The sequence below is a fragment of the Panthera pardus genome, unplaced genomic scaffold (assembly GCF_024362965.1).
Source record: "Panthera pardus isolate Hobbes unplaced genomic scaffold, ASM2436296v1 HiC_scaffold_6, whole genome shotgun sequence".
In the NCBI taxonomy this organism is placed as follows: domain Eukaryota; kingdom Metazoa; phylum Chordata; class Mammalia; order Carnivora; family Felidae; genus Panthera; species Panthera pardus.
Window position 1 is genome coordinate 127,100,568 of NW_026526991.1, and position 27,897 is coordinate 127,128,464.

Here is a 27,897-nt window from a genome sequence, read left to right on the forward strand (position 1 = left end):
CAAATAGTAGAACCTATTTGATGGTTTTTTGGAAACTAATATCCGGTACATATAGAAGAGGGTTTTTTTTTTTCAGTGTTTATTTATTTTTGAGAGAGAGAGAGAGTGTGAGCAAGGGAGAGCATGAGAAAGAGGGGGACAGAGAATCCAATGCAGGCTCTGTGCTCACAGAAGAGAGCCCTATGCAGGGCTCAAACTCACAAGCCATGAGATCATGACCTGAGCCGAAGTCGGACACTTAACCGACTGAACCACCCAGGTGCCCCTATACAATGTTTGTTTGTTTGTTTGTTTGTTTTAATCAATTTAGTATTACTCTTTCCCACTAAATTCTTCCCTCACCAAACTCTTTGCCTCAATCTGCACCTGCCCACCATGCAGGCAAGGTGTCAGAAGTTGGAAACTGATCGTTCTTTCGTACATTCAGGGGTTCTAGGTCAGAAAGAAAATTCAACATCAAGTACAATTGGCTAGTGAAGCTCCACTGTCTTACTGTCAGGCTGGGGGGTTCCTAGACCCAAAATAACAACTTCTGTCTGTTGCTTAATAACAAGTCCCAGAGACCTGCCAAAGTGAGAGATCAGAGTTTAGAAATGAAACACACCTTTAACATTCTTTCCTCCTCATTGAAGGTCTACTGTGTCATTAAAGCAGAAATAATTTACTGATCATCAAAAGTTTGTTACCTTAAAATACTAGCATTTTGCTGTGGTTTTAATTAATAAAGGCTTAGAAAATTTGCAGATTTCTTTCAAGTCCTAGAGCAAGTCTTTAGAAGCTAGATTCGTCACCTCCAAATATTTTGTTTCCTTTGTGGATTTAAATTACATGCTCTTGAGTATCTCACTTTAAACATGGGCAGTTGGCAGACAAGACTGTGGATACAGTAGTTTGCTTCAGATGGCTTTTAAATTGTGAGCTGTGAGCACACGTCCGGTTTACTTGCATATCGGTTATTTCAGCAAATAGGTGCATTAGAAAATGAGATACACTGGGTTTCTGCTCACCCCGAATTTGTATTGCATTCATGGTTAAGTTATCTACATTCATTAATTTCTCATTTACAAATTACATCATAACAAGAGATGAGCCAGAAGATGGGATATCAAAAGTTTGAAATAGGACCAGCTTTGCAACAAGGAGGAGTTGCTCATGTTAAGATTACGTTTGTTTTTAAGTTGAAAACCTGGAGTTCTTTATGGAAATAGTGATCAAGATAGACTGTGTCAAGATAACATGTCTAAGCTGTTCCCTATCTTTAAAAACTAACTTTCCACTTTTAAAAACTAAATGTTAGCAGATGTTTGTTTACAAGACTGTCTCTTTAGAACCTTCCCGGAGCATTTATGAACTTTCACAGTGAGGTGACAGTTTTCCTTTCCGGCTGATTGCAGTATATACCCTTCCCGAGTAAATCCTGCGTACCCGGATTGTATACTTGGACATGGAGGACAGTGTATGGTGTTTGGGTTGTCTGTAGAACAACCAGTGATTTTGAAAGATTAATGCCTGAATATGGACAGCATGAGAGAGACACAAATGTTTAATCTTTTCTAATTAAAACTTTTCATTTCCCCACATTGCCTCCATGCTCCTAAATAAGCTCTAAATACTCACTGGGTGGTTTTGGAAAAGAAGAGTCACAGAATTGGAAGAATATATTCCTGTTATTGTGGTGATGAATGTTATTGTTTGGGGGTCTTCCTCAACTCACTGTCTACTTTACAATGAAATCCTAACCCTATAATCCTGGGTATGGCCTCTTGGCTCAAGCTTTTTAGGATCCGGTGTGTGCTTTACCCAGGGGGTGGGTTCAGCCCTCGTGGCCCATGTATATGGCATCCGATCGCACAACGCAAGTGAGTGGAAAGTTGTTGCATTTGTGTTACTTCGCAGCTTCCTGAAAAATAGGCCAAAGTATTTGCCCTGTTGAGGATATGTGGGTGGTGTCATCCTTATGCTGCGAGGTCAGCACTTGGAAGCAGGAAATGAGGTCACTCAACAGAGACTGTCTCCACAGTGCCCTGCATCCAAGTCCAAGTCTGCACCCTCAAAATGTCACAACCCAGAGCCCTGAAAGGATCCCAAAATTCACTCCAAAACTACTGTGGCATGATGAAAAGCCTTGTTCTGGGAAGCTTGTCTTGGCAGAAGTGTTGGCCATGATGGATGTTTGCTGAATTTAGATCCAGTGAGAAAGTGGCTATGACCTAATTGAGCAAAAGAATGGAATCCAAAGTAATTGCTGGTTCTGTGTGTGTGCAGATTGTTGTGTTTGGGATGCAGTTTCTCCCACTGCCCTCATTTCCATTTGGGGGTACCCCTTGGGAGTCTTTACCCCAAATCAGACGGTCTTCAGAGTCAACTTCAAAAGAACATCTCGTTCTAAAACAGCTAACTTAAATACTCTGAATTTACTCATCTTGCTGACAGGATGATTTAAACATTTGTCCTCTGCATGATTTCATTATTTTAGGGTGACTTTTTTCAAAGGAGAACCAAAAATACCTTACCTGTTGGAGGCTCTGTGGAACACCTAAACTGAAATCCATAACTTAAAATCATTTTGAATCAAATGATTTGCATCGGTGTGTGGAGATAGGGACCAGCCCCAGCAAGATACGTCACATTGCACACGAAAGTGATGCCCCGTGATGCAGCTGTCTCCTTTCTGTGGGACTGTGACCTTCCTAGGGATTTTTCTGCAGGTTAATGGCCATGCTGTCAGACCCTTCCCGCGGGGCACTTTGGTGCCCTTTCCACTAAGAACCTCTGCCCAGGGGTCTCCTCCCTGGCGTTGAGAGGAAGTCGATTCTTATTCAAGTTCACCCATCTTCCTGTCTCTGCACACGCACATGTACACACCAGCAAGCCTCTCTCTGTGGTCTTGGGGACTGGCCTTCAACTGGAATCTCCTCATTATCCCTTGCACCCCTGGTCTCCCTTTGTGGCAGTCCATCTTGTGTATCATTGTAAGAGTCACTCTTCTACTGAAGTCCCCAGCGATCTTCTGCTGTTGAAAGTCTGTAATTTCTCATTCATGGCCCTGATTCAGGTGACACCTGTCAGGGTCTGGGAGGTAATGTAGAGCTTCATCCGGACCAATATGGAGTCCTGTGTCCCACCTTCCTGACAAGTCAGTGTCTCCTCTCACCACTTAATTTTGTACTGTGATCAGGAACGTACTGTTTTTTCATGTAGCCGAGACTTCTACAAAGTTCTTCCTCCTGGCAAGTGTTACTTGTTCTAGCATAACTAGTTCTATACTACCACTCTGTTCATGGCTTGTCTGCAGCCAGAAAAACAGGGGCATCTGGGTGGCTCAGTCAGTTGAGTGTCTGACTTCGGCTCAGGTCATGATCTCACGACTCGTGAGTTCGAGCCCGTCAGGTTCTGTGCTGACAGCCTGGAGCCTGCTTTAGATTCTCTCTCTCTCTCTCTCTCTCTCTCTCTCTCTCTGCCCCTCTCCCCTGCTTGTGCACTCACTCTCTCTCTCTCTAAAAGAAAAGAGAATTTGTGTTATCTTCACATCCCCAGGAGGAAGGGGCATGGCTTGGCATTGTTGGGGTTCACAGGGGGTCAGCACTCAGAGAGACTGAGGGGAAATGTGGACAAGAGCCTTTCTGTGGTTTTCTTGGAAAAGAATGGATAAGGCAGAGGAAGCAGAAAGGGCAGGGCCAGGATAGGCTAGTTTAAGTAACATCAGTGGGCTCAGGGCAGATTGGCTCTCTCTAGTCGTTTGGTATCTGGCCATGAGGTCACTAGGACAGGTGGACAGTGACCTGAAATGTGAGAGCCCCATAAAGGTGGTGGCTGGGGATGTGAGCTCTGGATGGGTTCATTTACATATGAAGGCGTGCTCATGAGCCAGTGCTCACAGACAGTAGTTTTCTCTCTCTAGGAATTAGCTAGCCCTGGGACAGGTAGGCCCTGCTGGACCAGCAAAACCTTAATTAAAATGTCAAAGCCTGGGGCACCTGGGTGGCTCAGTCCATTAAGCATCTGACTCTTGGTATCGGCTCAGGTCATGATCTCAGGGTTTCATGAGTTCAAGTCCCGCCGTCGGGCTCTGCGCTGGCAGCCGGGAGCCTGCTTGGGATTCTCTCTCTCTCCCTCTCTCTCTGCGCCCCCGCCCCCCACTCACGCTGTCTCTATCTCAAAATAAATAAACTTTAAAAAAATGTCAAAGGTTAATATACCTACTCATCCTTGCAGCTCCATCTCAGTTACACGCTAGCCATGGAACCTTGCATGGGAACCTCAATTCTCCTCTGGAAAGTGGAGCATTAAAGATTACAGCACAGCCGAGAGCCCTCTGTTTCTTCTTTGTGGGAATGAAGCCTCTGACACTTCCTGCTGCTTCTTCCCCATCCCCAAGATCTTTCAGTCCAGATTCCCAGTGGGGAGGTGCACTAGCCAAAACACCGTCCCTGGCTAATGGGCAGGGAAGGCCGGCCGGCAGTGGGCCACCCTGAAGTTCTAACCTCCTTCATACGTGGACTTTCCTGCCTGTATTCCTAACTCCTTTGGCCAATGGGCTCTCTTGGGGAGATATCATCTTTGGCCCTGCCACTCCAGTAACTTCTGAATTCTTGATCTGAGCCAAGTGATTATTCAGTGAATATACGTGTGTGACCCATTTGACAGGTGACATTTAATATTGCCTTTGTGAAGGAGAGCTAATAATGGCATCGACTTCCAAGTATAAGACAAAATATGGCAGACCTTCTGTACTGACGCTTGGAAAAAATAAATCTCCATTTTATATTGCAGAATTCGTAGTTGAGCTGGCAATGAAGAAGAGTGTGGAACTCTTACTTTTTCGAGGCAAGAGTGGAAAATAAAATCCCTTTATTGACATTGATGCCAGTATATGAGCTATGAAGGCTAGAAAGTGAAATGTTAATCCACTTGGCACAAATTAAGAATGATTCTATAAACTTAAACTGGGTGGAAAATGTTGGTTCTTACTGTGGAAAAAAATCACAAGGACCAGTACTTTGTTGTTCTGAACAGTCCCGTGCCACCCCACCCCCCAGCCCCCTCCCACTGTCAGATGAAGCAGGAAATTTAAGTTGGCTGTGAAAAGTTTAAAAGTTCTTAGACAACCCCTGTAAATTGGATTTCATAAATATTGGTGTTCATCAGAACATGAACATGATAAGTTTCTGTAATATGTAGGAGTGAACACAGCGCATGGTGCTGTCTCATTAGTACAGAATTTATTCAAACACGTGATAAGCAGAAATAGTATTTCACTAAGCAAATGTACATTTTCACATGTTAAAGAACCTTCATAAGCCAAAAGGCATTACCCAAAACTTGGGACTGTCTTGTCTCTTGTTTTTTCCTCTGATTCTCCTGGGGAACTCACACATTCCTTTCCTGCCTCAGTGCCTTCCCAAATCCCGGACTTCCTTGGGCTCCTGAGAGGCTGTCCAGAACTGCAAAGGGTCTGTATTCTGCCCTACTTGTAAGCTAATAAGGCAGCCCCCCATGGCTTGATAGATCCAGGTAGAAGACACAATACTTGTGGGTCAGAGATGAAGGACTATTTATTACTCACAGCGGCCGCAACAGCCAGAGGATCAGTGTTCTTGCCCAAGTTTCCCGAGCCCTGTCTCCCATAGGGCAGTGCAGAGAGGACCAGATGATACCACACGCAGTGGGTTGCATTACAGAAGCTTAGGGAACCTAAAGAGCCTGCTTGCATTTGCTTAGAGGGAGACATGTCTATCTTGCATGGCTGTTCACTAAGCATCCTTGAGGAGATAGTTCAGGACAAAAAGTAGAATATTTTGTGTCTTATAAGATGTTCACAAATACAAGAGACCCATGTAGAGCTCTCTCCTATCAGTGACAGTTCCTTGTGTCCTTGGGACTTGTTGGGGATGGGTGTGAAAGAGGAGGAAGAATCTTCCATGAACCTTCTCAGGAAGTCTTTTGTCAACTGTCTAAAGATGTTGATGATCCTCATTTAAGAGTTGGGTGTTGGGGGCCTCGGAGTGGCTCAGTTGGTGAAGCAGCCAACTCTTGTTTTCAGCTCAGGTCATGATCTCATGGTTCATGAATTCCAGCCTTGCATCGGGCTCCACACTGACAGTGCAGAGCCTGCTTGGAATTCCCTCTCTCCCTCTCTCTCTGCCCTTCCCCTGCTTGTGTGCTATCTCTGTCTCTCTCGAAATAAATAAATAAAACTTAAAAAAAAAAAAGAGTTAGATGTTGGGGAACAATCACCAAAGTAGCAAACAGTTATTAAACCCCACACTGTGCTGTGTTAAATACTAAGCCCTTTACTTCCTCACTATGGCTCCATGAGCTGATCATGGTAGGGGGGCAGTGTAACCTCCTTTATTACAGATGAGAAAACTAATTAAGAGCATTAAGGAATAAGTAGGGAGATGAGAATCTTCCAGGTCATCAGAGTCCTCAGCCCTGTGCTCTGAAGAGCACGCTATCTTCCCTTTTTTATTTCTCTTTCCTTGAGAGACTTTTAGAGGTGGAGGCTGGGGAGGCATTGAGATTTTGTTTCACCAGATAAACTTAGAGGAATTGGACAGGAAAGCAAGGAATAACCTCGTGCTTGCAGCTGCCTTATGGACATCACCGCTGGTCCTTCAGGGAATCCCACAAGTCTTCAAGGCATTTGGCATCCCTGCTTTATGAATGAAGAGATGGAGGTCAAGGAGGCTGAAGGCAGCCCTGGTCGCCGGGGCCATGAGACCTGCATTGTGTACACATTCCGTACTAGTTCTGGGGACTTTCGTATCAAGGACCTTCAAGTGCCCTAAGATATTTAAGCTTCGTTCTGAAACAGAAAAGAACATTTTAATAATAGGTTCACTGTAGCTTGTTAACTATCTCCATTTCCTCGGAAAGATAAGCACACATGTGTAATTTAATCACTGCGTTGACTAAACTCAGCTGCTTCAAGGACCTTTATCTTTCTTTCATAAAAGTTCAAGTGCCAGAGAACCTCACACACTTGGGCTATTCACAGCCTTCCAGAAGTCACTTCAGCTTCCATATTTTGCCCTTTATTTTTTTCAGTTCTAAAAGTAATTAGGGGCGCCTGGGTGGCTCAGTCGGTTAAGCATCCGGCTTTAGCTCAGGTCATGATCTCATGGTTTGTGGGCGTGAGCCCTGCATCAGGCTCTGCGCTGACAGCTCAGAGCCTGGAACCTGCTTCACATTCTGTGTGTGTCTCTCTCTCTGCCCCTCCCTCGCTCATGCTCTGTCTCTCTCTCAAAAATAAACATTAAAAAAATTTTTTTTAAAGTAATGACTCTGCTTCCTCACTACTAGCTCCCACTTAGCACTTTCTGGCTGTTCTTTGCCTAGAGAAAGAAATGACTTGCTAAAAGAAAATTTTTTTAACAATAAACCTCTGTAGGCTTCTTTATTCAAAATAAATGTCATGTCCTGTTGCCCGTGACCTAGCCCTAGACAAAAAGTATGAAAAATGTGTATCCATAGATAAAAGGAGATCTGGAAACACACACACACACACACACACACACACACACACACAGTTTTTCCTCCACCAGGTTCCCTTGGCAACCATCCACTAGCATCTTCCAGCAGATCTTTAAAGCTTGGCTAAGGTGTGTATGTTAATTTTATAGACATGCTTAATATTGCTCATTAACTTCACAGTTCGCAGATTCTTCCAAACTCTCCCGAGGGGACTTTGTGCCTTTGTGAAATTTTTAAAACACTAACAGAACGGAAGCCTCTTACAGTGGTTTCTTACAGTGATTTCTTTACCAACACTTGGTGGGTCCTCCTGTTAACCACCGTGACACATCGTCGTAATTCTCTCGTTCAGTTCGGAAGGATGCTTTGTGCCCTTATACGTGCATTTACCATATTTACATTTCCATGTGAGAGTCATCACATGCTTTCCCGTATCTAACTAAAATGAGGCTATTGTTAGGTTTTTACATGTGCATTGATGTCTATGGAAAAGATCTCTAGAGTTGGACCCACAGCGTTTTTTAAAGCTATATTTAACGCCATTTTGTTTTTTTTGTTTTTTTTTTTTTTTTTTTAATTTTTTTTTTTTTTTCAACGTTTTTTATTTATTTTTGGGACAGAGAGAGACAGAGCATGAACGGGGGAGGGGCAGAGAGAGAGGGAGACACAGAATCGGAAACAGGCTCCAGGCTCCGAGCCATCAGCCCAGAGCCCGACGCGGGGCTCGAACTCACAGACCGCGAGATCGTGACCTGGCTGAAGTCGGACGCTTAACCGACTGCGCCACCCAGGCGCCCCTATTTAACGCCATTTTGATGTTCAGTAACTGCTTCAATCCATATTTCTTCTGAACAGTCGAAACATCTCTCATTTTAAACTGGCGTGAATTTTTTTGGAGAATTCTCCCCCAGGATAACTAATCCTGCCTTCACATAGTACTTTAAAGCTACATCTCAGTGACTCCTGTTACCACGTATGAGGACTGGGACTGTGTCAGCTTAGGCTATTGTCAGGTAACTTGTTTAGGCGGGATCATAGGAAAATTCTGAAATGATTTTGCTTGAGAATACTTCGTTGTGACGTAAGTTGTTCAGTTGAATCAGGTCAATCCAGCAATAGTTTCCGGATTATCCTGGGATGTTTACCCAAATAACCTTTTGATTAGTTGCAAGAACGTACTCACTTTATGGTTGCTTTCATAGCATAATCCACATATGGAACCAGCCCCAGAAAGCTTCGTTTTGTCCCAGGTGCAATAACAGAGAATTGCTTCTGCCATTTAACTTATCACTAAATGGATAGACTTAACAGGATCCTTATCCAGTATGTTGCAGTAGGTTGTTGGTATTTGAAGATTACATTTTCTACTTCCATTACAGAGTGTTTCAGGTGGGGCGAAAAGTCAATGTCATGCATGTATACATCAGTATTCTCTATATCATAGCTTCTTTGTGAATGTTTATTGTGTATGTCAACATTCTCAGCAACTTGGTGAGGTTGGGTAGAAGGTGTTGTTAATGGGATGATCGTAAGTTTGGCCCTCATGCATATTTCTTTTGGGGTGGGGAGCAATCCACTGATTTATGGCCCTTGACAGCTTTGCCAAGACAGAAGTAACATAAGTGAGAGGGACAGACAAGTGTTGGGGGGAGGTGAGAGAACGTGCTGTATGCAGAGCCTGTCAAGACTGTGATGAGAAATAAACTCAAAGCACACGCCTGCAGAGGTAGGCAGCCGCTCATGTAAACAGTACCCATTGGATGCCTGCGGAGATCTCTCTCTATTCCAAAGGGAAGCTGTAACTGTTCAGTCTACCATGTAGCTGTCCTTTCACGAAGTTCAGAGACGAGCCAGTTACGATCCAGAGATCATAAGACAGAAAAAGGCCCAAAATGGGATTCTGACTTCCCAGGGTCTGCAGCAGCAAACTTACCTCTCATATGCTTTTTCAAGTGAATAGAGATTCAAATGGAAATACAGAGATTGTAATCCTCCACTGAAAATCAAGGGACACATTTACAAGGAAAACCTACCAAAGTGGGGGTGGCTGTCAGATATTGTGACCACAGATTAATAGAGAGGTTTCAGGGCACTCCCGATAGCATCGACCAGAGCCACAGGTGTCTTAAGTACAGAATGGCTGCTGACAGGTGGACCAGGAGGGACTAGGGCCCAGCGGATTTGTCCCTCTCGACTATACCTACATTGTCCTTTCTCCTCCTGAAGACAGAAATGTTGGTCTTTGCAGAAGAACACCAAACTGAACATTACTTTTATAACTAAGCACACACGAGATTTACCAAATGTTTGAAGTGCAGCTAAAATTGAACAGTTGTAGCAGGTGTTTATTGACCTATATATTATAAGTAATGTATAACATGTTATTTATATATAACACAATGCCTATGTTAACATAATTATGTATAACTAATATAGTATATGTTAATATATAGGTTATATAGGATATGTTATACAATATATAGTATAACATATAGATCTCTAAAACATACGTATATAATTTGCTTGAAGGACATGATTAATTAAATTTTGAGAGCAAATAAAACTGAATGGTAAGGTGCATATGCACTATGTGAACCTGGAGAAAACACAAGAAAACTCTAGTGTAACGCTCGCACAAAGCGCATTCTAATTTTGCCTGATTACAAAGTAAAATACACCTTTCGTAATTATAAAAGAAATAAAGTAGATAATTGCCTCTCAGCATGCGCAGCGTCTTAGGACATACCTGCAAATAGCTGCATAAAGGCAGGGAAACTCTGCGACTCTACCAATACCGTAAAAATGTCAGTACGAGTAACATGGGGCAGAATCTCTTAGAGCAGAGGTCCGGTAACATTTTAAAACTGGCATCCGGGGCGCCTGGGTGGCTCAGACGGTTAAGCGGCCGACTTCGGCTCAGGTCATGATCTTGCGGTCCGTGAGTTCGAGCCCCGCGTCGGGCTCTGTGCTGACAGCTCAGAGCCTGGAGCCTGTTTCGGATTCTGTGTTTCCCTCTCTCTGACCCTCCCCTGTTCATGCTCTGTCTCTCTCTGTCTCAAAAATAAATAAAGGTTAAAAAAAAAATTTTTAAAAAAACAAAAAAACTAGCATCCCATTTGGAAATTGTTTTCAAATGATCGAGTCATGTCTTACTGTTTTACGTGAGACATGAAAAACCATGAACTCCCCCTGAATTTGGGTTAAATCTAATCATAGTGCCGGAGGCGAATGAGAGGATTCTCCCACCGCTTGGCCCGGCGTGAAGCAGCCACAGGAGCTCCAGGCAGCTTGGGAGGGAAACCCTTGCTTGGTCTGCCAGTGGAAAAGGACTCCTGTCTGCAGGGCCCCAAGGCCAGCCTGCCGAACGCTGTGTTCCCAACCGGCTGGGGGTTGCCGTGGAAACCAACAGCTCTAAAACCCAAAAGGAAAGAAAAAATTAAAATCCCAGAGTAAAGACTAATTTGAGGGGATATGAAAGGGAATGAAGAACAGCCAGAGGGAGCCAAAAACTTCACAGAAACAAAAACAAAACAAAAGACGGCGTCCCTACACTCCACTTTCCCGGCCCAGATGAAGCCAGAGTTTGTTGGGTTGCATCGCAGAGGCCGTTTCAGAGAGCAGGTGAAAGCAGCCTCCCAGCCCCGTCCCCAGCGAAAACCGCAAAGGGCTTTGCAATCTGGAGCAGTCCGCGTTAGCACATGACCGTAAGAGAGATGTTGAGATGTTGGCTTTGGAGTTTGGGTGAGAGATTATAAAATAAATGTGTTCTGTCGTTTGTAGGGAAATAACTCGGGGTATAAAGTATTTGAAGAAGAAGGAGGAGAGAGAAAAACAAGGCCCCTCGGTGTTTGTGGGCAGCACGGTAATAAAACTGATGGGGGTTCCCTCTGTCCCTCTGCAAAGTGTGACCGTCTTCCCTTCCTCTGCCTCCAGATACGTTCCCTTCCTCTGCTTCCGTTCAGATACGTTTGCTCTGCACTCGCCACTTAACTGGTGGCTTCTCTGAGGCCAACAATTTGAAACAGGCTTGTTGCGTTTAGTTCTAAATCTGTGGCAGAAGAAAGGAAATGACTAAAAGATAATGTTTCATTTTCTACCCACAAAGCAGATGCTCTCTGTTCTACTTCAAATGGACTGGCTTGTGCCCACAGAGCCAAACTGCACATTTGCCAAGAGCAAAGGAGCTCTGAATCATGGCGGAGGGAGAATGCCCGAGTGCTTGTTGCTTCCTTCTTGATTCTTTCACTGACCGATGAAATTTTGAGAAGAATGCTCCAGAGGCGGTGACTGAATTCCTGATCCTGAAATAAATTGCTGAGTAAGAATATGTAGCGAGGAGAGTCCTGAGCACACATTCCGGGGGTCCGCCCACCGCGAGCGGACAGAATTGGAACACAGGATGGGTATTATGTTGGTTGGGGTTCTCCAGAGAGACAGCATCAATAGGATGTATGTTTATGTAGAATGAGATTTATTATACAGAACTGACTCGTGGAGGCTGACAAGTCCCGGGATCTGCAGCATGATTCAGCAAGCTGGAGACCCAGAAGAGCCAAGGGGTGGTTTCAGTCCAAAGCCTGGCAGACTTTAGGCGCAGAAAAAAAAAACAAAACCTGTATTTCAGTTCAAGTCAGAAAGCAGGAAAAGCCAGTGTCCCAGTCCAAAGGTAGGAGGAAGTTGGGGGAGGGTCAGCCTTTTTGTTCTATTCAGGCCTTCGACTGATTGGGTGAGGCCCACTCATGGGAAGGAAAGCAAATCTGTTTTACGCAGTCTGATTTAAATGTTAATCTCACCCAGAAACACCCAGAATATTGCTGACCAAATACCTGGGCACCCCATGGCCCAGTGAGGTAGACACATAAAATTAACCACCACAGATACTGAGAAGTTGGGCCAGAGGGTGGGAGGAGACCCTAGCGGGTGCGTCCCAAGGAGATAGCCCTCAGCTGTACAGCGTCCTGCTAGGATAGTGCAGAACTTGAGGAGTGCAAGCACCACGACCCACTCTAGCTGGTTTAACTAGACAAGACATCATTAAAGCATGTAGGTAACTCACAGGAGTTCTGGGAGGACCAGGCTGGGCAGCCAGAACAGTGCCTAAGCCAGATGGCAAGACTGAGCCCAGGACGCCCTGTCCCCCTCCTGCACTGAGACAGGGCGGCTTCCACTGCTGGCCCCCCAACCCACAGGCACTCTCCTCTGGCCAGAAAAAGCACCTGCGTTTTTACGTTGCTGTCTTCTAAATCAGAACCCAGCATGAGGACATCAGATTAGCAGAGCCCAAGTGTCTCTCCTTAGCACCGGGGAGGCTGGGAAACCAAGTTTCTGGCGTCTGCCTTTGGCTGAATGTGTGATGTGGGAACATAGTCAAGTAGAGAAGGCTGTTCAGAAGATGCCTTTGTCTTCCCACACTACGCATCCCGCCAGCCTCCCTTCAGTTCTCGTCTCTTCCAGAAGCATCCCTCATTGAACTCGATAAACCGTAATCATCAGGGCCAGTATTCGTGCAGGACTTTGCACAGCCAGCGTTCTCTGTTCCAGTTAACAGAACGCTCACAGGCACCCCCTCGTAAGTCCTCTCCTGTCACCCCTACGTCACCTCTGCCTCCACAGAGCTTTTGGGTCTGTCCTCGCTGTTTTTGTCTGTCAACTCCAGACCTTATTGGTCTCTTCTTTGCTATATTTTTTCCTCTGCCTTACCCAGCTTCGTCCTTTTTGCTCTCTGGCACGTGGGTTGGCCTGACCTCCCCCACAGCCCCCAAAACTCTAAACTTCTTAAAAACAGAAGCCGTCTCTTTTTTCTTCTATTTTTAATCTCTGACAGTGCCTAATACCTGCTACACATACAGTTGCTGATCAGTAAATATTTTCTGATTATTGCAGCGCATTAGCTCTCTGAATTAATGCTTTTCAAATGAATGTCGGCAGTGTCTGTTTAAAGCAGTAGTGACTAGGAAATAAATGGAATAACAGCCAACAACAACAGCAACAAAAAACCAGGGATATTTAGTCCGTGTACCAGATGATATCTGGAAATGCCTGTCAGTGTGAGTGACTCATTCAGCATACATACTGGTTGCCTACTGTGTGCCAGACATGGAACACATGATTGGACAAGAAGAGAAGAAACAGACAACATAGCTCTCTCAAAGCTGGCATTCTGGAAGAGTCAGGCAGTTAATAAGCACATAAGTTATAGAAACGTGATAGAATTGCTGAGTGTCATGCATAAAAGAAAAAGCAAAGCAGGACAGTATCAGAAGCACAGGGTGGGGTTGGGATCGGGGTTTTGGATAGAACGGTAGGAGGGGCACCTGGGTGGCTCAGTTGGTGAAGCGTCCAACTTCGGCTCAGGTCATGATCTCCAGGTTCGTGGGTTTGAGCCCAGCGTCGGGCTCTGTGCTGACCGCTCAGAGCCTGGAGCCTGCTTCCGGTTCTGTGTCTCCCTCCTTCTCTGCCCCTCCCCTGCTCATGCTCTGTCTCTCTCTGTCTCTCAAAAATAAACAAATGTAAAAAAAAAAAAAAGTACAGAGGATGGATGATATATTTTTTGAAAAATACAGTCATGGGGCGCTTGGGTGGCTCAGTTGGTTCAGCGTCCAACTTCGGCTCAGATCATGATCTCATGGCTCGTGGGATTGAGCACTGAGTCGAGCTCTGTGTTGACAGCTCAGAGCCTGGAGCCTGCTTCAGATTCTGTGTCTCCCTCCTTCTCTGCCCCTCCCCTGCTCATGCTCTGTCTCTGTCTCTCAGCAATAAATGTTAAGAAAAAAAATTTAGATACAAAGGTAGGAATTGTTAAAAAAAAAAAAAATTGCTTGAGGCAAGCAGAGAAACCTGAATATTTGCTGAGTATAAGGTGATACAAAGAGGTTGTTATATGAATTGGGTATGATGATGGCATTTTGGTTACTTTTAAAGCCCTTATCTGTGGTAAACTAAAATATTTATGGGGAAATAATGTGACCTAATGCAACTGGGATTTGCTTCAGAATGTTGGTTTTTTGTTTTTAATGTTTTTTTTTATTATTATTTTTGAGAGGCTGAGCAGGGGAGGGGCAGAGAAAGAGGGAGACCCAGAATCTGAAGCAGGCTCCAGACTCCGAGCTGTCAGCGCAGAGCCTGACGTGGAGCTCAAAGGCGTGAACCAGGAGATCATGACCTGAGCCAAAGTCGGACGCTTAACCAACTGAGCCACCCAGACACCCCTGCCTCAGAATGTTTGAGCAGAAAAAGAAAAGAAAGGAAAAAATTGAGTTGGGAGAATAGATAAGAAGAATGGTAGAGGGGCGCCTGGGTGGCGCAGTCGGTTAAGCGTCCGACTTCAGCCAGGTCACGATCTCGCGGTCCGTGAGTTCGAGCCCCGCGTCAGGCTCTGGGTTGATGGCTCCGAGCCTGGAGCCTGTTTCCGATTCTGTGTCTCCCTCTCTCTCTGCCCCTCCCCCGTTCATGCTCTGTCTCTCTCTGTCCCAAAAATAAATAAAAAACGTTGAAAAAAAAAATTTTTTTAAAAAAAAGAAGAATGGTAGAAAGTTGGTGTTCGAAACTTTATCAGTGCAGAGGGTTTCCTCAATACTATTATATTTTTCTATATTGTTCTCTATATTGTTCTAAAATTTCCATATTAAAAGTTAGAAAAAATAAGTGGTGGTCGGTAAAGGCCTCGTTCAAGAGGTGACACGTAAGCAGATTAAGCTGACGAGGACGTGAGGGAGCCAGATGCACGGAAGGGTGTTGGGGAAGAGTATACCAAGCATAGAAACATTCAGCACAAAGCATGCTCCCAGAACCCTAGCCTCCTTGTTGTTCCTTGAATGGGGGGCCACGTAGGAAATGAGGGCTGAGAGATCTTGGTAGGCAGGATAGAGAACACAGAGCCTTTTAAGTCACTGTAAGGGCTTCAAGTGCAGGTCAAACCCAAGAGCATTCAAGGGGCTGCTCCAGAGTCATGCTCAGATATATTTTCTTCGTCGAACCATTCAGGTGCCTTCAGGTCTTTGCTCAGATTGAGACTGTAGTGCATGATCAGTACCGTCCGGTAGAACCATCTGTGATGCTGGAAATGCTCTGTCTGTGCCAGCCAGTGTGGCATCCCCCTGCCCACCTGGGGCCGGAGAGTACTTGAAATGTGCCTGGTGTGACCCAGCAGCTCAATTTCGGATTGAGTTTTATTTGGGTTCGTTGAAACTTGAATTTAGATGCCCACGTGTGGCTGGTGGCCCCGCCTCGGACAGTGCAGTGTTAGGAGGTGGCTGGCTGCACGCCAGCATTTCCCTCCACGCTGGTTTTTATTCGGTTCCAGCAGCCAGGCCGTTCTCACCTCAGGGCATTTGCTCCCCTGCCTGCACCTTTCCCTGGGTGCTTCCTGTGTGTCCCTCCCACCTGATCTTATACAACCCCTCCCAAAAGGCCTTCCAGTTTAGTAATCGGGTAGCTCGGCAGGATCCATAAGCTCCCACTGGCCGACGAAGATAACAGAGTTCATCTTAATACATAGTTAGGTTTGGGCCCTTTATAGTGTCTTCTTTTAACTTGCAAAATGAGAATAGTCTCAGGAAATAGTGCCTCACCTAGTCCCTAAGATCACTCCGTTGGTGGGAACAATTTTGTTTGCTGTTGAATGGATAACCTAATTCCAGATGTTACTCAAGAAAAATGATACCCCAGTAGTCTGTAATAATCACCCAACCATACTGACATTTCCCCCCATCCTGTCACACCAAAAGAAGCAACTAAATGATCTCTTTCAAAGTAGATAATTGCAGAACATAAAGTAGGCTTCTCTAAATTGGAAGAAATTCCAATCGTAGAATCGAAGACATCGTTTATAGTAAAACTCCCTCCTCTGTTGATTCAAGAGTTGGTTAGCTTTGTCCAACTCTTATCTGCTCTTGCGAAGCAGCCAACAGTGAAGAGAGAGCAGAAACCTTGTAATCCCAATTGTTAGTAAATGTTTCATGACCATAAAGTTGCAGAAATCGTCACTGCCGCCCTACAAAGCCACCCTTCCACTCTCCCTGTTCCGGGGGATTTCTGCTCTGTGAGTATTAATGAAAGCAGAGTTAATTTACATTATAACTTCGCATGCCACCTGGGGACCTAAGGAGTTGAGTTAAATAAGAAAACACGTGTGTGGCATATATCCCGAACATCCTGTATTCAGATAACTGCTAAGATTGGAGGGGATTAACTCAGCATATTTTGCGATGTCCTATCCTGGTTTTCCATGATGTTGATTTTATCCCTCTTTGGACATTAGTTCTCTCCCTGGATCAAGTAGCCAAGTTCAGCTTCCGTAGCATTTATCTTTTCCTGTCTACTAGGTTTCGAGAGATTTCTTTTTTTAATGTTTATGTTTGAGGGAGAGACAGAACAGGAACGGAGGAGGAGCAGAGAGAAAGAGAAAGAGACAGAATCCGAAGCAGGCTCCAGGCTCTGAGCTATCAGCACAGAGTCCGATTCGGGGCTCGATCTTAGGAACCGTGAGATCGTGACCTGAGCTGAAGGTGGATGCTTAGCCAACTGAGCCACCCAGGCACCCCTTGAGAGATCTCTAATACGTAGGCCTAGTATTCTCTAGCTGTTCTTTGTGGTCATCTAGTCAAGAAATATGTTAAGTTATTCCGTGAAAAAAAATGGTGATTAACTGAATTCAGAAGGTCGCTTTGGTATCATAAGATTGTTTGGCAAACTACCAAGGCAGAGGTCCTTGAGCCAAAAGACGTTCTTCTCAGTTTGGTTGCCACAGCGGAGGTAGGGCTTTGGATGTAAAGTTATCACCCCCTGAGAGGGATGCCTCAGCCCTGCACTTCGTTTTATCCCTTTCTCCCCTCCAGCTCCCTTCTCTGTGCCCCGGCCCGGCCCCCACTGGACGCTGTGACCAAGTGCTTTCAAGCACAGTGATGGGAATAACGTAATGGTAACCGCTGTGTTTACACTTGCTCCGTCCGGCGTCACGCTGAATGCTTCCACCTCTGTCTTGACATATATGTTGCTGTCACCTCCACTTTACAGAGGAAGAAACAGACCTGGTGAGGAGAAGTACCTTGCCCAGGGCCTCATGGCCAGAACCGGGTGGAGCTGAGATTCGAACCTGGCACGGGGAATTGCAGTGGAGCTCTGGAGTGTATGCCCCGGGGGCAGTTCCCACAGGGCCAGCTCAGAAGCGACTCCCTCCCCCTCGGTGGCCGGTAGGCCACTGAGCCCGGCTGCCGTGGTCCTGCACTCATGAGCCTCCCTGCACACCCGGAGAGTCCTTGCTCGTCCTTGACCCCACCTCTTTATCCCAAGGCTTCGATAGGGCTTTCAGGCTGAGGCAGCTCAAAATGTGTGGCAGGGAGGGGCTGTGTGTGTGTCAGTGGACTTATGTCACTGAGCACCAGCCACTCCTTACACACCCAGGCGTAAAGGGTTCCCTGGAGCAGGATTCACCTCTGATCGTTCTGGAGTACTGTGCTGGTGTCTTGTAATCGATGCGGCCCACCTCGTCTCCTCCTGGGTTATTACAGAGGCCCCTTAACTGCACGCTCCGTCTCCAGTCCTGCCTCTTCCCCGGTGCATCGTTTACCTAGAGCCTGATGTTTCTAAACCAAATTTAATTCCCGCTCCCCTGTTTAAAAACCTTTGTAACTTCTCATTGCCCTTGGGGTCAAGAGTGAGCCTTTTACGTCCCTTCTGAAGCCCTGAGTGGTCTGGCCCCTACTCACCTCTCCAAACCTATCTCTTACTGGGCCTCATGCCCCTCACGCTGTCTGTCATCTTGCAGAAGCTATTCGTGTTTCTCCAGAAAGCATGGTTTTTATCTTGCCTCTGAGCCTTTGCACATGCTGTTCCAGCAGTGCCCCCCTTCGTGCCTGCACCACACATCATAGCACTTGCCTGTCTACTCACTTTTCTTCACCACTGTGACTTGCACAATTAATTACTCACAGTGCTAGGCACACAGTCGCGGCTCAACAAACCTCTCTTGCATGAATGAATGAAAATCATTCCATTGTAGGCTTTTAACGGGAGTCTGGATCTGGATACCCCCGCCCCCCCCCCCCCCCCCCCCCGTTCAGGATCTGGGTTTGCCAGTGTCGCTGACTCAAGTTCCTCTATCTTTTCAAATGTGTACTTCTTTTTTTTTTCTGCTTGTAAGTTTCTCCTTTCCCATTCTTCAGGCCCTCCTGTTTAAGACACTTTGGAGTGCTTTTCCGTCTAGTCTTCTTGCCCGCCAGCACAGCGATCCTGGGTGGCTCCCGTCCACGTTCAGCAGGATTGTTGAAGACTCTGGGTGCAGCTCTTTCAGACCGCAGGGTCCTTCTGTAGCAGCCCCAGCCCTGTTTGAGCCCTGTTTGCCAGCAACACTGGGAAGGATAGAAAGACTATTGTGTTTGTCACGCAATGTCTTAAAGGGATAGGATTTTTCTCTCAGTGATTTGTTGGTGTGAGCAGGGAGGAGCAAAGAGGAAGGCAGTCTTTGACTTGCATTGGCGGGGCGGGGAGGGAGGAAATCATGGAAAGTAACAAAGGATCTCTACCAAGAAAGTGTTCCCTGGTTACAAGGACTCCTCTTGTGGACGTCGATCTAGATTTTCCGAGTGCAGCCCACCTTCCACGCTCCCCAGCGAGGGCAGGATCGTTGTCGAGGTGGCCCAGGTAAATAGCAGTTGTTCTTTGTTGCCTTTTCCTTATTCCAGAGGTTACACTGAAAGTCCACGTCAGTGATGCCAGCACCCACCAGCCCGTCCCAGATGCGCTCATCGAGATTTTCACCAACCAGGTCTCCATTGCCTCTGGCACCTCGGGCACGGATGGCGTCGCTTTCATCAAGTTCCAGTATAAGCTGGGCAGTCAGCTGATCGTCACCGCCACGAAGCATGCCTATGTGCCAAACTCTGCCCCGTGGAAGCCAATCCGATTACCTGGTAAGGTTGTCCCGGCCTTTCTGCGAAGCAGAACTTGTGGTACGGGCTCAGGCAGGAGTCAGGCACACGAGCCATTTTGAAAATAGGGGTTGACATCAGAGACTCTTAAATACAGAGAACAAACTGAGGGGTTGATGGGGGAGTGGGGGAGAGGGGAAAATGGGTGATGGGCACTGAGGGGGCACTTGTTGGGATGAGCACTGGGTGTTGTACGTAAGCGATAAACCATGGGAATCTACCCCAAAAACCAAGAGCACACTTTACGCACTGTATATTAGCCACCTTGACAATAAATTATATTAGAGAGAAAGAAAGAAAGAAAGAAAGAAAGAAAGAAAGAAAGAAAGAAAGAGAAAAAGAAGGAAGGAAGAAAGAAAGAAAGAAAAAGAAAGAAAGAAAGAAAGAAAGAAAGAAAGAAAGAAAGAAAGAAAGAAAGAAAATGATTGCCCTCTACTGCCAAAAATAAAAAAAAGAAAGAAAGAAAATAGGGGTTTAGTCTCTGCTTTACTTTTGGGTCCTCTGATGGGAAGGAAAAGTAGGGTCTTATATGAAGGAGGTGGGAGCTCTCACTCAATTTACACACGCAATGGAATCAAAAACCGTAGAGTTTCTCCGCATTTCCCCAGCGTCCTGTTGTGTACCTTGTTGATGATAACTGACAGGATGAGATTGAGGCAGTGTTCTGGAAGGGAGCTTCAAGGGGCCCAAGAGCCACGCTGGCCAAAGAGGCAGGGGGTGATCTTTCTCTTTTCTTCCTTCTCACCTGCTAAGGGAAAACACACTCCTCTGTGTTTCCTCAATGCTCTCGCTCACGTCCAGCACTTCTGATCACCAGCTGTGTGGCGGATTTTCCACACATCAAGCAGTTCTCAGATTCTCAGATGCCCACTGGGCATCCTACGGTTGAGCTCAGTTCTGACTCTGTCTACCTGGGGACAGCACCAGATCCCACAGGTTAAGGGCTCAGTCCCACGTGACTTTCCCACTTCAGATGCCAGTCATAAGTCCCAAGATGTCACCTGTGCTTCTGACCTGTAGATCAGAGGTTCCCCAGCCCCTCCTCGGGTTTGACTGATTGGCTGGAGCGGCTCACAGAACTCAGGGAAAACAGTTGTTAAAAAACAAAAGTCGGCCAAGTAAACTTGAAGGTCTGTTTGGCTTTATTAAGTGATTCATCAGTCAGGCAGCATTCATCCAGCAAGTAGAGGGGAGCTTCAAGGAGTTGCACAAAACAGGGGGCACCTAGGTGGCTCAGTCAACTGAGCGTCCAGCTTCGGCTCAGGTCATGATCTCACGGTTCATGAGTTCGAGCCCTGCTTCGGGCTCGCTGCTGCCATCGCGGATGCTTCAGATCCTCTGTCTCCCTCTCTCTCTGCCCCACCCCCACCGGCGCTCTCTATCTCAAAAATAAACATTTTTTTAAAAAGCAGCTAACATATGTAAACTACCTTACAGTGCCTAAAACACGGTAGAGGCTCAATAAATAGCACAGTGACTGGCAAAATACCAATGTCAGTGCTCATCTCTGTGCCACCACACCACTGGACACACACTCCATCAGGGTCCCCATTGCCTCTGGGGACACATCTCATACAGCCCTGGCATCTGCCCTCATACACAAAGTTCTCTGTAGTTGAGTTTACATGTATTAAGTACCTACTATGTGCCATGGAACTCCCCTGGCCACTGAGGATATAGATCTAAAGACACAGAACTTGCCCCTGCGAAGTTTATAACTTAGTTTGAGAGTTATGTAGTCAGCCACAGAAGCCATTCCCATCTAAGGAGATGTTTGTGTGTATATGTGTGTAGGGCATCCTGGGGGAGGACTGGTCATCCTAGGTGAGGGAATGAAGACTTCCTGGAGGGGGCGGGAGGGAAGCTGAGTCTGGAGGGTGAAGAGATATTAATATCAGAAGGTGCTGTAAAAAACACACAGGTTCCACGGCTCACCCATTCATCTGGGGACACTGATCCAAAAGTCTGCATTTTAACAAGTAATTCCCCACCCCCAGATACTTACAGATAAAAGCGTTCACTAAAGTCGGAGACCACTTCTTTGTGAGCAACGGAAAGCAGATTTGATATAGATACAACTGAGGAGATAGATCATTTGGAAAAATCTTAGAGAAAAGGGGATAAACCTTTAAAGAAATATTTAGCAGGCAAAATGCAGAAAGCCTCCGAGAACAGATGGGAGAGAGTTAAGGGAAAGGACAAAACAGAATTGTAAGTTGGATCTCGCATTTCTAGCTGGTGACGGAACAGATAGAACAGATGGGCAATGGGGTTGAGACACCCACCACTCCATGCTTCCTTAAAGTTGACTCAATTGATGCAGTAAGTTCAAAGAAGCTCCCTTCTTCTTCCCCACTCCCCTGTGCTTGGGGCTCTCCCCTGGCTTGGGGCTCAGGCAGAGGTAGATGCAGGTGATGGTGGGGGTGGGGGAGATGGGAGGGAAGGAATGAATGTTGGGCTCATAGTTGATGAGTTCAGTGCAGGGGAGATTGGATTTGGGCTGCCTCTTGGACACAAGGGCATTCAGCCTTTAGTTTGAAATGATTTGAGGGCGCTCAAGGGGTTTGGAGGTAGAGGTGTGGTTTGGGGGTCACTAGCATCATGGAGGTCGGAACCGTGACCTCCCCGAAGCATGGGGAGCAGGCCTGGGACAGAACCCAGAGAAAGCCCACAAAATAGGAAGACGATCTTTACTGGATAATATATGAAGAAAGTGTTTGACCACCTCCATTTTTCACACTGAGAAATCACTGGAAACAAGGGAAGGTTAAATGGTACCCAGACACCACAGCTCAACCTTTGCTGGGAGAGCAGCTGCACAGAATAACAGCAGTTTGTTCTGTAAAGTCACACGGGCACTGGGTTAGTCGATACTGAGCCATTGCCTCTAGGGAAAATTCAGGGTTAGGGTCCTGTGAGCCTCCTGTCATAACATTTTCATCAGCCGAGCAATATATCACCTTGGTTTATGTGCGTTCGGGGGTGTTTAAAGACACGTTATTTAATATGTACTGTTGGTTCATAAACATGGAACTCCTGGCCAACAGCTCCATAACTCATGCTTGAACAAAGCTTATCTAACATATATTTTTCCCATGAGCACCTCCCAGCCTTCCTACAGTTAGGAACACTAGACAGCACGTCAGCGCTGTGCCTGGGGGCCGTTTTAAACAGCAAAATCCTGAAAAGAAGCACAGGAATGTGAAAAACTTGGCACTAAATAGATCACCAGAGGATGCTTACAGTATGAGAGCTGAAAGGAAAAAGCGGAGCATTGCCTCGTCCGACCTCAGCTGAGAATGTGTGCATCCAAGACTCAAATTTTTGACCCCTCTGTACTTGCACGGAGAAAACATCATGAGGGCGCCTGGGTGGCTCAGTCAGTTAAGCCTCCGACTTTGGCTCGGGTCGTGATCTCGTGGTTTGTGAGTTCGAGCCCCGCATCGGGCTGTCCGCTGTCAGCACAGAGCCCGCTTGGAATCCTCTGTCCCCCTCTCTCTCTGCCTCTCCCCTGCTCAAGTTCTCTCTCTTTCTCTCTCAAAAATAAACAAACATAAAAAGTTAAAAAAAAATTAAAAAGAAAGCATCATGAGGATTGATTTGGGGGGTCACAAATGAATTTTATCAAGTAGGCACATTTGCAAACCCCAAATCCACAAATAATGAACATTCAATGTACGTTAATTACATTTGTTTTGACTTTGTTAACATGATCATACTTTAATTGCATTTGTTTTGACTTTGTTAATATGATTCTTGGAGAAAAAGCAACGTTTTCCATAATCTCCATATTCTTAAATGAGTGAAATAATGGGAATAATGAGGTTTAATTGGAAGAGATGGGAACTAGGCATGACACCTGGGTTCCTGCCCCACCCACCCCCAGCTGTCTCACATATGGGAGCCCATCATGGCTTTGGGGGCCCGCCAATGGCTTTCTGAGCCCACGTTCCTTATTTCTAAAACTATATTAATTAGACTAAATAATTTTCAAGGACCCACCATGTCTTTGATTATTTTCTCTGTTTGCCTCATTAACATAATAAAGATACTCTTAACTAGAATCTGACAGAAAAGCTGACCAAACCTTGGACTTGTCCATTGTGAGAGCAGAGTAAACTTTCGTTGTCATGCATGCTTTTGGAGGTCAAGAGAGCACTGTTGAGGGTACCTGGGTGGCTCAGTCCGTTGAGTATCCGACTCTTGATTTCGGCTTAGGTCATGATCCCAGGGCTGCGGGATCAAGGCCCGCATCAGGCTCTGCACTGAGCATGGAGCCTGCTTGAGATTCTCTGTCTCTCCCCCTCTGCCCTTCTCCCCTGTGTGTGTGTGCTCTCTCTCTCTAAAATAGTAAATAAATAAATGTTTTTTTAATGTAAAAAGATAACACTGTCGATATTGCAGATAACTGGACAAGGAATAGAGAAAAGTAGGAAGCCTCCTGGTTTTGTTTGCATGTGCACCCTTGAGAGATTTTGGAATGGATTTCTTTTTTCATCCTTGACAATAGTTCCTGGAGAATGTGTTGGTTTTGCGCTTTCAAGGAAGGAGGTGTAGATTGGAGGGGGAAGCCCAGCATTAGGAGAGCACCCTTTACCTTGGCAAGCAGGTGAAACAAATTCACCTGTATAAAATGAGTCCATCAACTAAAGACTGTAAGCCCACATCTGAATTATTTCCATCTCCATAGCCGTTGCTTCACCAGACCTCAGACCCAGTTCATTTGCCCCCTCAAATGACCCTCTATGTTACCGAGCATTCGTGTCTTAAAAATTTGTACATGCAGATATGTGTATATGTGTGTGTATATATACATATATATGTATACATTACATATATATATTTACATGCATGCATATGTAGAATTGTGTCAATTTGCTGTCCTCGGGATAAAGTTTAGACCCTCCTCCCCTAGCTGCGTCTCCCTTACACATCTCATGGTCTAGACATCTAGGCAGTTTGTCAACTCTCCTTGTGACTCCTTTTGAATCTGACATTTTGCCCGCTCTGTGTTTGTCCACACTGTTATTCCTTTACTGATGTTTTCTTGGCAACCTCGTCTTATGTCTTCCTGGCTGTTTTCTGCTCCACGAAGTCTTCCTGACTCTCCCAGGTAGAGTTACATGTTCCTCTCTCTCTACTTACCAAAAACCAAACATCTACCTGGTATGATAAGAACCCCCAGACATCACTCAGCATCTCTTCTCTGAAGGGGGTCCAAGAGTCGTTCTGCCACCTCCTACCCTCCGGGGCACTCGGTCGATTTGAGGTGGGCAGTCCCTTCCTTCCTGCTCCAGGAGGCCCCTGTGGTGTCCCTCTTGCCACACAGCACACTCAGCTACAAGGGACCGTTTTTCTGTCCTCCAGAAAATAAGGCTTGAGAAAGGTTGCTGGAGCAGATGCCTTATGTATGGAAGTACCAAATGTTTCAGGTTAGAAGTGTTTACAGAACACCCCACAATGGTCACGCACATCTTGAGAGACTGCAGGGCCCAGGACATACCCCTCAGGATGTGCGTGAACTCTCCAATGGGACAGGGCGGCCCATGCAGGCAGCATCACGGCAATGACCCTTTCTTCTGGGCCATTAGGTACCCGGTGCCGTTGGCCGAAGGCGTCATTGTTAAAGAAGGTCAAGTGTACCTTTGAAGTGGTTGCAGAGGATTTACCCAAATTAGGACTCCCCACTTTAGTCCTGACTCACACGCGTTCCCTGGTCTCCCATCCCCCAACCTGGTATGGATTTTTCTCCCAACTTTGAACCCCTAAGATGAATTCTTTAATTTCTTACTTTTTTGTTTTGTTTTTGAATTTTAAGTCATAATTCATATACCATGAAATTCACCATTTTGAAGTGTGCAGTTCACAAGATGATACAACCAACACCACTGACTAATCCCAGAATATTTTCTGTACCCCTGAAAAAAAAGCCCAGACCCATTACAGGTGACTCACTGTTACCCACTCCGCCCAGGCCCTGGCAACCACTGACCTCTCTGTCTCTATGGTTGGCCTATTCTGAACATGGAAGATAAATGTATCTCTACAATATGTAGCCTTTTGTGTCTGGCATCTTTATTTCTTTTAAACGTTTATTTATTTATTTTGAGAGAGAGAGTGCACGCATGAGTAAGGGAGGGGTGGAGAGAGGGAGAGAGAGAATCCCAATCAGGCTCCGCACTATCAGCACAAAGTGCCACGCAGAGCTTGGTGCCCTGAACCATGAGCACATGACCTGAGCCACAATCAAGAGTCAGGACGCTCGACCAGCTGAGCCACCCAGGCGCCCCGCGTCTGGGATCTTTCACTTCACATAATGTTTTTATGGTCCATCCGTGTTGTAGCGTGAATCAGTACATTTTTCCTTTTCATGGATTAATAATGTTCCATTATATGGATGGACCACATTTATTTATCCTGTTCATCAGTTGGCGGATTTGGGGGTGTTTCCACTTGTTGGCTGTTATCACTCATGCTGCCATGAACATTCATGTGTATGTTCTTATGCGAACATATATTCTCAGTTCTCTTGGGTCTATACCTATGAGTGGAATTGCTGGGTCATATGGTAACTCTGTGTGTGATATTTTGAGAAACCACCAGATTGTTTCCCCAGCACCAAGATGCGTTCTTTTTTTTAAATGTTTTATTTATTCTTGAGAGAGAGCATCAGTAGGGGAGGGGCAGAGAGAGAGGGGGACAGAGGATCTGAAGCTGTCAGCACAGAGCCCAACATGGGACTTGAACTCACCATGCTCGAGATCATGACCTGAGCTGAAGTCAGTTGCCCAACCGACTGAGCCACCCAGGCGCCCCCCCAGGCACCCCCCTCCCAGGTGCATCCTTATTGTTGCTCATGGCACCGGCCAGCTTCCACTCATTGTGCAGCTGCTTCTGTGTCCCAGTTCTCTTCAAATGTAGAACCTTGCAGGTAGGGACTACCTCCAGCATTGATCTGTTGTCTGTGTCCAGCACTGGACCTCATATAAAACGACAGCTGGATAAGTTGACTGTAGAGGGTATATAAAAAGAGAGATCATGTTCAGGGTCAGCTCACTGGTCCCCCCTGGCACTATTAAGAGCCAGCGGTGCTAAATAATGGATATTCTTAGCACTTGATGTTTCTGGTCCCTGATAATTTCCCAGAAACTCACTTTACCTCTTTAGACCTTGCTTTCCTCATCTTTAAACTTGGACTGGGTAAAGTCCAGGGCAGGGGTCTCTGAATTTTAGTCTGTGTCGCATAGTAGTGGAGGACAGACTCCAGAGTTCCAGTCCTGCGCTCAGTATTTACCAGCTGTGGGATCTTGCACAAGTTAATTCCTTATCTATAAACCTGTTTCCTTACCTGTCAAATGGACGAGTTAATATCTATTTCATAGGGGTGCCTGGGTGGCTCAGTTGGTTAAGCATCTGACTTCAGCTCAAGTCATGATCTGGCAGTTCATGAATTTGAGCCCCACGTCAGGCTCTCTGCTGACAGCTCGGAATCTGGAGCCTGCTTCGGATTCTGTGTCTCCCTCTTTTTCTGCCCCTCCCCTGCTTGTGCTGTGTCTCTCTCAAAAATAAATAAACACTAAATAAAAAAATTTTTTAAGAAAAATAATATCTATTTTACAGGGTTGAGATTTAAATAAATTACCAAAATTAAAGCCCTTAGAATAATGTCTGACATGTTACTAAGGGTTCAGTGACCTTAATGAGTATTATTATTCCATAATACATTTATTTTTTTCTCTTGGAATCATATTCTATCCAGAAACTTACAGGCTTTGTGAATTTTGTAGTTAGAAGTCCAGGTCCTTAAGCAAGAATTTTTAAAATGGCACAAGTTCTCTCATCTTATTACTTACCAGAATAGGGAGTAATGTTCTCCTACCACATGGCATATGTTAACCTAAGCACATATTTTTAAAGTCTTTTTTTAAAGTTAATACCTAACTTTATATATTTTCCATTCATATAATGTGTAATTTAATATACTTCTAATGTGAAGGGGCGCCTGGGTGGCTCGGTCGGTTAAGCGTCCGACTTCAGCTCAGGTCATGATCTCGCAGTTCGTGGGTTCAAGCCCCGCATCGGGCTCTGCACTAACAGCACCAAACCTGCTTGGGATTCTCTCTCTCCTTCTCTCTCTCTCTGCCCCTACCCACCTCTCAAAATAAATAAATAAACTTTAATGGATATGTGAAGAGATTCAGAATCTTTACTAAAAAATTCTGGTGAATAAAAACTAGTTGACCATCGTAGCGTAAGCAGTTTTTATATGGGAGATTGCAGTATTCCCGTGGCAATTGGAAAGCCTCTTGCTAATCAGACTTAAATGAAAAAAAAAAAAGTTTCCTTTCTCTCTACTCACAACACTCTGACACCAAATGAATGGGGCTTTTTCTCAAACCAACCAGTTCTCCGACTCTGGACGCCACCTGGGTGTCCTACAATTCAGTTCAGTTCTAACCTTAACTACCCAGAGCTAGTGCAGACCCTACAGGTT

At 45.7% G+C, this 27,897-nt stretch overlaps 1 protein-coding gene across 1 annotated transcript in view; it reads left to right on the forward strand.

Moving 5' to 3' along the window:
- Positions 1–27,897, forward strand: part of FAM171A1 (family with sequence similarity 171 member A1) — a 134,789-nt gene that overhangs the window by 53,581 nt on the left and 53,311 nt on the right. The window contains exon 2 of the mRNA XM_053895770.1: positions 19,158–19,385. Within this exon, the coding sequence (XP_053751745.1) occupies positions 19,158–19,385 (228 nt within the window). The remainder of the gene's footprint in view (positions 1–19,157; positions 19,386–27,897) is intronic.